At 40.2% G+C, this 15,707-nt stretch overlaps 1 protein-coding gene across 3 annotated transcripts in view; it reads right to left on the reverse strand.

Annotated features, from left to right (window-relative positions):
- LOC138970573 (very long chain fatty acid elongase 4-like) overlaps window positions 1-15,707 on the reverse strand; it is a 33,571-nt gene that overhangs the window by 11,701 nt on the left and 6,163 nt on the right. For all 3 annotated transcript variants that reach the window (XM_070343042.1, XM_070343044.1, XM_070343043.1), the window contains exons 2-6: window positions 8,529-8,608; window positions 6,316-6,503; window positions 5,722-5,802; window positions 4,521-4,692; window positions 1,944-2,071 (exon numbers count right to left, since the gene is read on the reverse strand). In XM_070343042.1, coding sequence (XP_070199143.1) covers window positions 1,944-2,071; window positions 4,521-4,692; window positions 5,722-5,802; window positions 6,316-6,503; window positions 8,529-8,595 — 636 coding nt within the window. In that variant the 5' untranslated portion in view covers window positions 8,596-8,608. The remainder of the gene's footprint in view (window positions 1-1,943; window positions 2,072-4,520; window positions 4,693-5,721; window positions 5,803-6,315; window positions 6,504-8,528; window positions 8,609-15,707) is intronic.

Genomic DNA, 15,707 nt, shown 5'->3' on the forward strand with positions numbered 1-15,707 from the left:
ACAGAATGATAAATGTCAGAGAGGAGGGGGAAAGACAAGAACCAAGCCTCTGTCTACTGAACGATTTCAGTCTGTGATGATTTCATCTTGCTCTAAACATATCTCCCTGACTTGATCTTCTTTGTTTTAACCTAACTCCAATCCGATTTAGCTTTTTGGAGTATATAAATCTACAAATATATATATAAAATAATGCAATTAACTTTGAAGTCGTAAATTTGTGACATTAATCGGCAAAAGGGGTAGTTGGACAAATGCCTCTTGTTTCTTGTTTCAAATATTCACTGTCCACCATACCCAGGTAACCAGGCACAATACATCAATCATTCATCTCAGTTCCCTCCTTCAGCTACAAGGAAAAAAAGAACTCAGCACAAACATAAAGGCAAAGTCAATACTTACTGTTACAAAAATGTTTCTGTTATTGGAAAAACTACAGTATCCAGCAAAATGTTATAATTCAGAGCGATAGTAATGTAAAAGATATGCAGACTGTGTCAAAATAGTCCTGAGTCCAACATCATCAATGGAACTACATCTGTGGGAGCGAATGGTCAAAAGCATCTTAAACTTACAACAGTGCAGAAATTGCCATGAGCTAACAAATCAACTCAAAAGATGACTTGCAGAGTAGCACAAATTATACATAGCAGGAAGATTTTTGTGAATGCATTTAAACTGCCCTTAATTAGAAAATCCTGTTGAAATCATTCTACCCCAGAAAATATTTTTTTCACAAGAATGTCCATCTATGAAAAACACACACACTCACACACACAGTTCCAGATGAACCATAAAAGATGTTGCACATATAAGGTTATCTGCAATTTCTGCTTATGTTTTTTTTCAAACTACATGTAGAAGAAAGACACGCTGCTATAATTTAGAAGGAGCGATCTATTAGTGGTTTCAGATGTCCACGTATAAAGAAGTGCAGAAACCCCACAAGTGTATAGGACAGTGAATTGAGAAGAAGAAAAAAACAGAAATCACAGGAACAGAAACATGTCCTGCTGGCAATGATGGAACACATAACAGTTACCATCAAATATCCAGACAGAAATAAATTCCAAACAACAGTATTTTAGACAATCAATACATGAATAACGGTTGAATAACGGTTAAACAACAGCAAAACAAAATTATTTAATTTGGGACAAGAAGACATGTCAATCATTCACCTATAATGTCCATTCAAGCATTATACAAGAGACATCCCACTACGCAAACCTTTAAACCTTTGCTATAAATGACCTGCTAACCTTAATCTGGTGTTTTTACCACTTTTCTTTAAATCAAAAAATAAACATGTTAGTTTTGTGGTGAATCTTTCTATATTTGGTCTTTGAAGTTTATGGGCTAGCACATGAGAATAATTGTGCCCTCTCAAATTAGTCACTTAATCTGTTTTGGTGCCAAGATGGGAACAAGGAAAAACAATGTAAAAAAAAAAAAGAAAAAATTTCCTCATGTCCTAAATGTTTTCTCAATAAAAAAGTTCTTTTCCAGTGCGTTCCAAAATGTAAAACCACAAAGGTACATGATGTACTGTTATTCCTATTATTGAATTTTTTTCTCCAAACAGTCTTTTTGTCAGGTTCTGGTTTGCACATAACTGACAAGACTATAATTATACCATCATTGAGCTAAGCAGTACACTGTCAAACCTTCAAACTGTACCACTGATAATCGATACCATGTCTCTAAAATAAAAATAAAAACAAAAACTCCAATGCTGTCAATTACTATAAACAATCAAGCTCAACATCCTACAAACATTTCTAGCATGCCTTCAAATAAAGAGTTCTAAAGTAAGCCTTTTTCAAAGAAACTGAAAACAAAATTAAAAATCACAACACACGAATACACTTAAAAGTCTAAGATGCCACAACAGCTTTCAAACTCTATAACTGGCTATAAAGCAACAGTGATGCTGGACTTACCAGTTGTAATTTGGTGAGGTATTTCTTCCACCACAAGTACTTCTGGAACTCGGGTCCCAGGCCGGCCACACCATAGTACGTGTACATCAGCACGTGGATAAAAGAGTTGATCATGGCGCCGAAGAATGCTGCACGGCAGACATAAAAACACATTTATTTGGTGGAATTTTGGCAGTTAATGATTCAGCATGTGGATAAAAGAGTTGACCATGGCGCCGAAGAATGCTGCACGGCAGACATGACAACACATTTATTTGGAGGAATTTTGGCAGTTAATGATTGATCAGGAAGTTTGTTGTCCCCGACAGGCAGACAACATGAGTTACATTCAATAGCTTGACATGAGTCGTACCCCTACACACTCACACACAGGGACACAGACACACAGACAGGCATGCACATATATATACACACACACACAGGCATGCACATATATATACACACACACACAGGCATGCACATATATACACACACACACAGGCATGCACATATATATACACACACACACAGGCATGCACATATATATACACACACACACAGGCATGCACATATATATACACACACACACAGGCATGCACATATACACACACACACAGGCATGCACATATATATACACACACACACAGGCATGCACATATATATACACACACACACAGGCATGCACATATATATATACACACACACACAGGCATGCACATATATATACACACACACACAGGCATGCACATATATATACACACACACACAGGCATGCACATATATATACACACACACACAGGCATGCACATATATATACACACACACACAGGCATGCACATATATATACACACACACACAGGCATGCACATATATATACACACACACACAGGCATGCACATATATATACACACACACACAGGCATGCACATATATATACACACACACACAGGCATGCACATATATATACACACACACACAGGCATGCACATATATATATACACACAGACAGGCATGCACATATATATACACACACACACACTACCACACTATTCGAGTATGCACAAGGCAGCTATGTTAAAGCATATATGTATATGTGTGTGTGTGTGTGTGTGTGTGTGTGTGTGTGTGTGTGTGTGTGTGTGTGTGTGTGTGTGTGTGTGTGTGTGTGTGTGTGTGTGTGTGTGTGCGTATGCGTGCTTACGTATGTCTCTGTTTCACTATATTGTACATTGCAGTGCGCTCTAGCAAAAAGGGGTGATTCGTAAATTTTCTCTATCATTATTATTATTTAAGTTATTGAAACATCACAGGTCACCAAGAGATTTATAGAGCAAATTGAGAAAATGAATAATTATTTTCAAGATTTGCTCTATAAGTCTCTAAGCGCACTGTGATTGTTTCAATAACGATATTGTCAGTAACTACAAGAGATAAGAACGTTAGACAAGGCACATTTTTCTGCGGGCGAATGTATAACCTTGTGGACAGGTCGAGTTAGATCTACTTTTGTGTGTGTGCCAGAGTTGCAAATTTCGGGGGTATTGACGGTTTAATCGCCGACCATGCATTTTACGATTTGATGACCCTCTGCATTGTTTAACCGATTAGCCACTAACGGTATGAGCTACAGTTATGCTTAATGTACCCGTAAGCATACAGTTTCACATTTTCACTTTTATATTCAGTTAATTATTGGTAGCGAGACATCTACCATATCTTCCACGCTCTCAATAATTGAATAACTCCCAAGCAACTGAGTGACGTCCCCTGATGTAAAAGTTACACGATCGTTCGCTCATTCGCGAAAAAGTTGGCATGTTATTTCTCGTAATGTATCTGCATTCATCTGGGAGGCTGGTGCTATGATTACATGGTAAGAATGTTTTGAAGGCTGCGCGTTTTCTATTTACATCGTCGTTGTCCTGAAATATGCTAAAACCGTTCATTTCAGTACTGAACTGACGCTGTCGTCTGCTACATGTATGTAGGACAGTCAACACAATCAGTCCACTTCCAAATGCTGCATCAGCCCTGAAAGTGGCGAGTATTTTACTCGCCATGTCGAGTAGAATCATGTAACTGGTGAGTAGAAATGTTCATCTACTCGCCAAATGCGAGTAAAGTTGCTGAAACAAATTGTTGGTTTGGCTAGTGAAGTTTGCTCTCTAGGTAGTAAATGTTCAGAATCACTAGCCAAAGGCTAGTGCGCCATTTTTGGGACTTTCAGGCCTGTGCATGGTCTAGCTCGAAATCTGTCAGAAAAACACTTCTGCTTTTAGCGGCGGGGAATTTTAGGGTCAAGCATAATTTGGTAATGTGGAGAATATAAGCTATGTGTCACGAACACGGAGGATGAGAAGAATTTTAATCTTCTCAAATCGAAGGAAGGAGCACAGCCTCATTGTGGCAAATGCGGATGAATACGCTGCCTGGGTTTCTTAGCGCACTACAAGAGTGCGCTAACAGTTTTAAGCGCATTGCCATTAGCCAATCAACTGTTTCACATCAGTCATGTGACACCAGTACTTACTGACAATTATCATTATTAATATTATTATTATTATTATCATTATACTGTGTACTGTGCCTGGGACTCACACTGGCCGCCGGCGACCCACTTGACCCCCATGTACCAGATGGGGAACATGGTGGCGTGGTGGTAGACATGCAGGAACGACACCTGGTTGTTCTTCTTACGCATGATGAAGAAAATCGTGTCCAACATTTCCACACACTTGGAGAAGTAAAACCACCACAACGCCTTGGCTATCTGTTAACAACAAAAAAAGCCATGCATATATCTGGTAAGCTGTTGAAAAATACAAAAAGTAAAACCACAATGTCTTGGCCATCTGTTAACAAAAACAGTAAGGAAAATATCAAGTGAGGAGCTGAAAAAACAATAGCTAACACAATTTGATACAACTCTTATTTTTACAGGCCACTGGTATGGGACATGGATACTATTCCTGAGTCATCACATACAGTTGACCCGTGTCCGCCCTGGCCTGGATTCAAACCTGTGACCCCAGGATCACAAGTGTAGTGCTCTAGCAACTGAGCTACTTGTACTACACCCCTACAGTGAAACATGATGTCAACCACAAATTGTGATGATAAGCATGTGCTTCCTATCATTGTGCAAGTTACTGTGGAAAAGAGTGTTAAAGGCAGGCTGCTGAATGACGCTGTAGGAATCAGTTCGCACCAGAAGTAATCATGTGGAAAAGAGTGTTAACGGCAGGCTGCTGAATGATGCCGTAGGTATCATCTGAGCAGCAATACACACATGTGAACCAAAACAACTCAGACCTAAAAGAGCAGTTTTAAAATAAGCTGCAATGCTTCAATTGACTATAAAAACATTTGAGAATACAGTGGAACCCCCTTTAGAAACCTAAAAAAAAATCTAAGAAAATCAAGAGGGATTCTTAAAATGGGGGTAATTTTACAGGGTTTACAGTTAGAAAGTCTGAGAAAACAGGGCACTGATGTGAAAATAATGGACAGCGCGCAGCCAATGAAACAGCGTAACCACAGTGCCGCCATCTTACTGCACCGTACCACACTGACAAATAGGTCAAAGGGAAATAATCGTAGTTTCGAGAGTTGACAGCAGTCTTCTTTTGCTGTATCGAACGGTGTCCCAAGATGGCGTCAATGTTTTGATAGCCAATAAGAAGGGACGCGCTATCCATATATTTTAAGATCAGTGAAACAGGGTGATAAAAGGGAGAGAGTCTTTAATTGGGTGGAGAATGTTAAATGGGGGGTTCCACTGACGATACCATGACCTTACCCTCATTTCATGTGGATCATATGAGTAATCGACCAGCTGACATCTATAGCTGTACCCCAGCATCGTGCTGTTGTAGAGTAGCTGTAACAAAACAACACAATTCAAGGTACACTTGCCGCTTTAGTTCACATCAGAACATCAATGACCACAACTGACTTCATACAAAATAGATACTGGTTAATCTTCGAGTTCACAAGTTTTTCTCCATTTCCGTTAGGGTAACATCACAGGGCTATATGATACCTAGTCCTTATCCTTTGCTTCAAAACTATAACCATCATTCTATCTGAAGAAGAGATTAAAAGGAACATAATGGCTACGAAGAAAAGAAGTATGTGAATTTGTTACTTTACAAAAGAATGTTTGCAATCCAGTCATCAAAAATCAATTGCATAAAAACACAAGTACATGTAAGCACACAAGCTCACATACTTGCCCCTCAGGCACAGACATACCGACACACATACAGACATACAGACACACACACACACATACAGGCACACACACACATCCATTCTCACCACCATTTGCCCAATACATGTTATGATGTACTACTACTTATCACCTCCCACCCCCACTCCCATCTTTCCTCACCTCTGTTGTTATATGAAAGTTCAAGATGACCATTGCAAAGTTGTAGATGACCAGAGCCCATTTCAACTGGAAAGGTTCGCGATCTTTCATCAACTTTGGGCCGATGTACACCGCTAACAAGTACAAGCCGGTGATCATGAGTGTGGGTGCATAGCCTTGCATTAAAAACCAGTCTTTGACCCGCTCATCTGCAAAAAGAGAAAACCAATTAATCATATTTTTATCAGTACATGTAGTGGGAAGTCTGACATTTGCTGTACAAGTTCAAGAGAGTAATATTCTTTTTCATGGACGAAATTCCGACAGTAGACTATTGAAAAAAGAAAAACAAAGAACCTCCCTCTATACATCGCGAAACGCGTATATCACGGTCTGATTCTTTGGACCCCAAAGACCGCAGTATAGTGGAAGTCTACTGTATCTGTCAAATTGTAACCCAAAGGTAAAATGGCAAAGGTCCAGTTACTCTGAAGTAAAAACTAGAAGGCCATGGTAAATGATTCATTCATTATCACATTGACACTTTTCTGTACTTTATTTTAGTTTTGTTTTATGAAAGTGATCAACAATGCAAAGTTGAGGAACTGGTGCACCAACCACTGTGCCAAATATTCTAAGCCTAAGCAAAGCACACCTATTTCTGAAGGCATTCCTAGCATCAAAAAATTCATGGCGAGACAAAACAAAACTCAGGGAGTTAATGTGAATATGCATGTGGTACCTCTCAAATTGTGTGAAGTTTTAGGCAAAATTAAGTTAATTTTGACGCACACAAAAAATGAACAGAGCACAGACCAAAACACATTTTGAACAGTTCCATCCAATGCATGCATCCTCAAGGTTTCTGTGAGGAACATTCAATGGTTCAAATGTATCTTTCTTTCCGTGTCAACCACCACAGATCTGGCCAGACTTTGATGTGGGATAAGACCAAGAGCCGTCTGCAACTTGAACATGTACCAAAATTCATCGGCCTGACTATGTTCTATGCAGGGTGTGAATCTAAAAAAAAAGTGTAACTGACTTCAGTGTCAACAAGCAACATATAGAGAATACTACATGGCTTGCTGTGTCGTACCAGATTTACACCAGTTGGTTTTTTAAATATTGAACTGCGAGAGAAAACGAGCTGTTCACTATTTGAAAAAGCAAGGAGTGTAAATCTGGTACGACACAGCAAGCCATGTAGTATTCTGTTTATCCTACATACTGTATTTACGTGTATATTACTGAAAATGTCTTGCAGTCGAGGCAGCTAAAATGAAGATGCTTGTTTTAGAACCTCGATCTCTTCTAAAGCCTCATGCAATCTATTACGTCAAAGCAAAGAAACGTCACTCTCAAAGTGTGGCGTGACGTGTTAGTTCTAAAGATTCATCCAGGGTAATTAGCGAGCGCAATTTTTGTTTCTATAATGACGTTTGTCTTGGTGACTTTGGCATCATAAGCAGTGGAAAAACAGGTCCCTGCCAGACTTGCTTGACATGACCTCATTTACATGATATACACACGTGTGATTTGAACGATTATTATCTCACGGGTGTCTCTCTCACGTATGTAGGATAATTATTGATTGGATTGGATTGGATTGGATAAGATTTACAGTCCAGTGAGGTTACCCTCATGGAAATTCAGGCTGCTTTCTCCCCGGGGAAAGCGAGCTGCCATACATACGGCGCTACCCATATTTTTTTTTTCCTGCATGCGTGTATTCATGTTTCCTGAGACTTAATGCCGTGTGAGATGGAATTTTTTTTACTTTATTCCAAGTCCCACGGGTATTTGATGGACATTTTTATCTATGCCTATACAATTTTGCCAGGAAAGACCCTTTTGTCAATCGTGGGATCTTTAACGTGCACACCCCAATGTAGTGTACACGAAGGGACCTCGGTTTTTCGTCTCACCCGAAAGACTAGCACTTGAACCCACCACCTAGGTTAGGAAAGGGGGGAGAAAATTGCGGCCTGACCCAGGCCTGAACACGCAACCTCTCGCTTCCGAGCGCAAGTGCGTTACCACTCGGCCACCCAGTCCCACACACACACAAATCCACTGTGCACAGAACCTCGCCAGACCGTTGGATTCTGGTATATGTTCAAGTTGAAGGATGCTTTCAATCCATGTCAAACGGTCTGTGATGGTTGACATGATGGTAGCCACCAGAAGGAACGTATACAAGTATAAATCCCAGTTTTGGAAGCCTGCCTTACCTGAGACAGAATGAGCCCAGTCATAGAATTTCTGGAATTGCCGGACTTTGTCTTGTACGAGCTCCATGGTGATTTGTTACCTGCAACACAATTAAAATTTGTCAGGTTATCATCTGACAGCAGCTTAAGCTCTAACATAGAATAAAAGTGCAGTTCATGAGAGCTATTACCCAGCTGCCAGTCTCATTGATAATTGAAACACAAGCACTTTCCCACATAGCACACCACAGTTTGTAACACATATCTGAAAAGGTAAGACTGATAACAGGCTCCCTGTAGTAGGATAACAATAAATGGGGAGGCAGGTAGATCAGCTGATAGAGCACTGGACTTGTGATCGAAAGGTCGCAGGTTCGAATTCGGGCCGGGACGGACACGGGTCAACTTTATGTGCAGACCCAGAGACGGAAGCCATGTCCCACCCCTGTGTCATCACAATGGCACGTAAAAGACCTTGGTCATTCTGCCATAAGTGCAGGTGGCTGAATACACCTAAACACGCAGACACCTGGGTAGCGCGACTCCGTTGCTGCTAGCTTTCCACTGGGAGGAAGCGACCCGAATTTCCCAGCGATGGGACAATAAAGTAATGAAAATGAAAAAAAATAAAACAAGAAGAGCAAACGCTCGATCGAGTCACTTTCGCAGTTCTGAATATTATATGAGGCATCAGATGGACAGGAAGAAATTGCTATTCACAACACAATGCATACCTGAAGAATTCAAGACATACCTGTGACCTTGAAAAAGGTCAAAGGTCACCAAAGCAGACGTCAAAGTGTAGAGGTCACTGGGAGTCACGTTCACATAAAATTTGAGCCCGGTCACTTTTATAGTTTCCGAGAAAAGCCCAACGTTAAGTTGTGTGTTGCCGAACAGAAAAGGCTAGTTATCTCCCTTGTTTTTCTGATAACGTTCGTAAAAGGCTACAGATGTAAATACTTTGATGTAAAGAATAATCCTACAAAGTTTCAATCACATCCGATGAACTTTGTCAAAGATATAAAATGTCTAATTTTTCCTTTGACGCTGACCTGTGACCTTGAAAAAGGTCAAAGGTCAACGAAACCATCGTTAAAGTGTAGAGGTCATTGGAGGTCACGACTAAACAAAATATGAGCCCGATCGCTTTGATAGTTTCCGAGAAAAGTCCAACGTTAAGGTGGTGTCTACGGACGGCCGGCCGGACGGCCGGCCGGCCGGACAGACTAACACTGACCGATTACATAGAGTCACTTTTTCTCAAGTGACTCAAAAATCAGCTGATAGAGCACTGGACTTGTGAGCCTTGGGTCATGGGTTGGAATTGAGGCCGAGACGGACACGGGTAAACTTTATGTGCTGTTTCAGAGACAGTACCCATGCCCCACCCCAGTGTCACCAGTGGCACGTAAAACACCTCTTCAGCACCACACTGTGTTTACTTCAGATTGGAATACTCGCCATTTATACTCGAACCTACCCTGGTACACCCCTCGACATCCACAACCTGCCCACATCAACGACCCCAACTTTGATCCCTCAAAAGTTTAGTTCCCCCCCCCCCCCCCCCCCCTCAATATAATTTACCTTTTATAACAAACACATGTACTTTTGGCCAGCCCCTTTGGTGTTCATTGCTGGCAGGTTCAACTGCAATGCCAAAAAACCTTGCCGATGCTTTGCCGATACTTTCACAATCTCCATAGCTTAATATTTCCCCCCTTTCAATTCCTGTACAATATTTCACAGGGAAGCACTGTGACTTGTGCAAGGCATTTATATATTTTCTCCTGCAGGCTTGGGCTGTAGTGTGTGTGTGTATATGTGCGCCCCCGCTGAAATGTTTACCTACCCTGCTATCACTAGGCAAAATTGCCAAAAACACTTCACACCTCTCTTAAGAAGAGCAAACGCTCGATCGAGTCACTTTCGCAGTTCTGAATATTATATGAGGCATCAGATGGACAGGAAGAAATTGCTATTCACAACACAATGAGTCACGTTCACATAAAATTTGAGCCCGGTCACTTTTATAGTTTCCGAGAAAAGCCCAACGTTAAGTTGTGTGTTGCCGAACAGAAAAGGCTAGTTATCTCCCTTGTTTTTCTGATAACGTTCGTAAAAGGCTACAGATGTAAATACTTTGATGTAAAGAATAATCCTACAAAGTTTCAATCACATCCGATGAACTTTGTCAAAGATATAAAATGTCTAATTTTTCCTTTGACGCTGACCTGTGACCTTGAAAAAGGTCAAAGGTCAACGAAACCATCGTTAAAGTGTAGAGGTCATTGGAGGTCACGACTAAACAAAATATGAGCCCGATCGCTTTGATAGTTTCCGAGAAAAGTCCAACGTTAAGGTGGTGTCTACGGACGGCCGGCCGGCCAGCCGGCCGGCCGGCCGGACAGACTAACACTGACCGATTACATAGAGTCACTTTTTCTCAAGTGACTCAAAAAGGGTCTGGGTCTGGTGTGCAATCCTGTTCATTCATTGCGATTTTTTATAATCATTTAAATAAATTAGAGATTGGGGTTGCTCTTCTTAAGAAAAAGGGGTAAAAAAGAAACAAAAACAAACAAGAAAAACGTAAAAATGATTACACATTGTTCCCTCCTTCCAACATTTGTTTTTAAAACAGTTTAAAATTCAACTGTCACCACCATTTTTAAATAAAATGATGACAAGTTTATAACACAGTATTTTCTCATTCCTAATTAACACAGTCTACCCGCACAAACTCTCCAAAATCTTCTTTTTTTTTTTAATCAATTAAATAAAGAACTAACTTAAGAATTAATAGCATGTGCCTGCTGCCTTCACCATGGTCATGGTGGACTAATTCAACTTTGTACAGAGTCCAGTAATGGAAATTATACAGAACACCCAGAGAGCTACAAGTATGACGGCTTACTAGTGCCAAAACCTCATAATTGTAATTATCAAGGGAAAATTAGTAATTTTCCCTTGATAATTACCATTTTCACGTGTTTATTACTAATAATTACTAACTTTCACCTGTTAATTACTAATTTTTAGTTTTGGCTCACTTCCTGACGGATTGCTAGTGCCAAAACTAACAAGAGGCGAAGCCTTCAAGGCTCACGTAAGAAATCGACAAACAGTAACACAAACTCAATCACTCCGTCACACATACACACACACACACACACACAGTAACCATAGGTGACACTGTGCAAGAAAGTGAGACACTAGATCTAGATCTGTCTGTCTGCATGTAGCCTACTTACAGGGACACGACTGCCAACTAGTCTCGGCCCGCTCAAAATAACAATGACCGAGACTTTCAGTAATTCCTTCGCGTGACGTCTAACCCTCTTACGTCATAATGTGACGTCTTCAAATGACGAAATGTTAAAGTTTCTACCACAGACATACACACGCACAAACAAACACACACACACACACGCACAGACAGACAAAGTTACGATCGCATAGGCTACACTTACGTGAGCCAAAAATTAGTAATTTTCCCGTGAAAATGAGTAACTAACAGGTGAAAACAGTAACTGACAGCGTTAATTAGTAATTATCACGTGATAATGGGTAACCTCAGGTTTTGGCACTACGTAGTAAGCCGTCATAGGGCCAAAACCTCATAATAGCCTTTCTGGGTAGAATGAAGTAAGGAGGGTGAGGCAGTCAGCTAAGCATTACTAGGGATAGCTTAAGTGGGGAGGGAGGAGGTGTTTCTGAGTGGGTAGTCAGTTCACCTGGAGAGTTAAGTCAGGAGGGGGAGGGGGTATTCCAAGGAAGCAGTCAGCTAATAAGCATTAGTGGGGAGAGTAAGTGGGAAGGGAGGAAGGAGGTGTTTCTCGAGAGGCAGTGGAGCATTAGCAATGCCAATGCCACAGTGTATTGTTTTGTCCCTGTCTCTGGCAACGGCCAACACAGCCACACCACACAGCAGACTTTGCACTACTACCATGGGACAGACTCCCTCTAAACAGGTCAATAGCTAAAACTACAGGAAAGTACTGACATGAAGGGGGTCATGCTGTTCCATTTTCCTTACTCTCAGGAAAAACCGGTCATGATCAACCATGGTGGGTGACACGATGTCACGTTTAGAGCTGTTTAATGTACTGATAGAAAACCGGTCATGATCAACCATGGCGGGTGACACGATGTCACGTTTAGAGCTGTTTAATGTACTGATAGAAAACCGGTCATGATCAACCATGGTGGGTGACACGATGTCACGTTTAGAGCTGTTTAATGTACTGATAGAAAACCGGTCATGATCAACCATGGCGGGTGACACGATGTCACGTTTAGAGCTGTTTAATGTACTGATAGAAAACCGGTCATGATCAACCATGGTGGGTGACACGATGTCACGTTTAGAGCTGTTTAATGTACTGATAGAAAACCGGTCATGATCAACCATGGCGGGTGACACGATGTCACGTTTAGAGCTGTTTAATGTAGTGATAGTTGAACTTGAGGTGACATACATCAGTTGAACATTTCTTTTTCATCTGTTTCACTTTCAGAGTGTTATCATAAATTTATAAGACATTTTCTCAAAAGTACAAGAGACACTAGTGAAGCTCGAGTCTGAGGAGAGGACAAGTCGACCCAAGCTTACGGGGCACAAGCTAGCTTACATGCAGTGATCAAAGAAATGAAATGTCCTTTACTATTAGTTAGGCACAAAAAAAAATTGTGTTTCTGGTAACATGGCTAAAAAAAATAGGGTCGGTAGGTAGGGATTTTTTTTTATTTTTTTATTTTTTACCCCAAATGTAGACCAATAAAACTAACTTTAAAAATCGCGCAAAGAGACTGGATTCACTATACATAGAGACAAGACACTCAACACATTTACAAATCGTCAGCGGACTTTCGTTTTCACACGTTTTTGTTGTTCATTTTCTCACCCTGTCCTTTACCACCAAAACAAAAACAAAATTTTTTTTTTTTGAGTTTGGAAAAAAAAAGTTTAGGGTCGGCGCCAAAATTTAGGGTTGGTCGGGTTACCGTAAACAGACCTTTTTTTTTTTGGCCTTATCAGATATCCTCCGTTTTAATACTACCAGACTTCATTTTCTCAGATTTTGGGCAGTCTTAAAAGGGGGATCCATTGTATATCAAGAAATATATTTCCAATGTTACATTTGTTTTGCTTTTAACATCCATCTCTCTCAGTACTGTTTGCAGAACCCCTTTTTCTGGATGAAACAATCATTTGACTGGCTCACAACATCAGCATAATTGATCTAACATGAAACTCACTCTTCAACTTCAAGCATGGGCTATTTAAAGCACAAAGTCCAATAGCAAGACTACCTGAAGAAAAAAAGTAATAGCAGTATTAGCACGTGCCTGTTGCCTTCACAGGCTTTTTGATGATCAACAGCAATAGCTGCTTACTGTTAACATGATACAATGGAGCCCATTTTAAGACCGCGAAAAATCTGATAAAAGTAACTACATGTACCCTATTCTTAAAATAGCGGTGAAATTACTGATGTTCTGAACAGAAAAACTAAGAAAGTCTGGCCTTTAAAAAGAGGTATTGTAAATGTGCACCATTCATATTTGAACCTAGGATAGAACTACCGTAAATCACACATAGACACAAGAGCAGGTGTTTTTTTTAAACACTAGCCGTGTTACATGAAGGGGAGATAAAAAGGGTGACATCATACTTTGGTTGCACCTAAATAAGCCCAAATGTGCAAGATTCTCCAGTAAACATGAAACAAGAAGGGCAAAGCCCATACGACTCACATGCTTTACACATTTTTCCTACCAAAATACATGTGACCTTGACCCAAGGTCAAGGTCATCCAAGGTCATGCAACACAAAGCTGTTAATTCAAGACATAGGAAGTACAATGGTGCTTATTGGCTCTTTCTACCATGAGATATGGTCACTTTTAGTGGTTCACTACCTTATTTTGGTCACATTTCATAAGGGTCAAAGTGACCTTGACCTTGATCATATGTGACCAAATGTGTCTCATGATGAAAGCATAACATGTGCCCCACATAATTTTTAAGTTTGAAACAGTTATCTTCCATAGTTCAGGGTCAAGGTCACTTCAAAATATGTATACAATCCAACTTTGAAGAGCTCCTGTGACCTTGACCTTGAAGCAAGGTAAACCAAACTGGTATCAAAAGATGGGGCTTACTTTGCCCTATATATCATATATAGGTGAGGTATTGAATCTCAAAAAATTCAGAGAAAATGTGAAAAATGCGAAAAATAGCTGTTTTTTAGGCAACATTTATGGCCCCTGCGACCTTGACCTTGAAGCAAGGTCAAGATGCTATGTATGTTTTTTGGGGCCTTGTCATCATACACCATCTTGCCAAATTTGGTACTGATAGACTGAATAGTGTCCAAGAAATATCCAACGTTAAAGTTTTCCGGACGGACGGACGTCCGGACGGACGGACGGACGGACGGACGACTCGGGTGAGTACATAGACTCACTTTTGCTTCGCATGTGAGTCAAAAAGTACAAATTAAACAAAGCAAGGTTTGTTAAAGCCTTACATTAGAAGGACAAGGTTGACACTAGCATATAACGATAGAACGACAAGGTTGACACTAGCATATAACGATAAAAGGTTGTCCCAAAACAAATAGACAGCCAATTAACGTTCCAAAATTCAGAATCAAAAAGAAAGAAAGGTACAGTATGTTGTTGGAACATTTAATTATTGACAAAACAAAACGTTACGTTCACAGATCAATATATATATCGACCCAGCGATCTTTTAAGTGCACAGACAAACATTACTTAGACAAAACTTATCTGACAAAATCTTTTGATTGCCTTGATTGTGTCTTTCCTGCAAGCGGCTGAACATTTTGTCAGATAAGTTTTGTCTAATTAGTATTTTTCTGTGCACTTAAAACTAAAAGACTGCTGGGTCGATATATATATCTGTGAACGTAACGTTTTGTTTTGTCAATAATTAAATGTTCCAACAACATTTTCTTTCTTTCTTTATCTATTTGGTGTTTAACGTTGTTTTTAACCACGAAGGTTATATCACGACGGGGAAAGGGGGGAGATGGGATAGAGCCACTTGTCAATTGTTTCTTGTTCTCAAAAGCACTAATCAAAAATTTGCTCCAGGGACTTGCAACGTAGTACAATGTATTACCTTACTGGGAGAATGCAAGTTTCCAGTACAAAGGACTTAACATTT

This window comes from Littorina saxatilis, linkage group LG7 (genome assembly GCF_037325665.1).
Source record: "Littorina saxatilis isolate snail1 linkage group LG7, US_GU_Lsax_2.0, whole genome shotgun sequence".
In the NCBI taxonomy this organism is placed as follows: Eukaryota; Metazoa; Mollusca; class Gastropoda; order Littorinimorpha; family Littorinidae; genus Littorina; species Littorina saxatilis.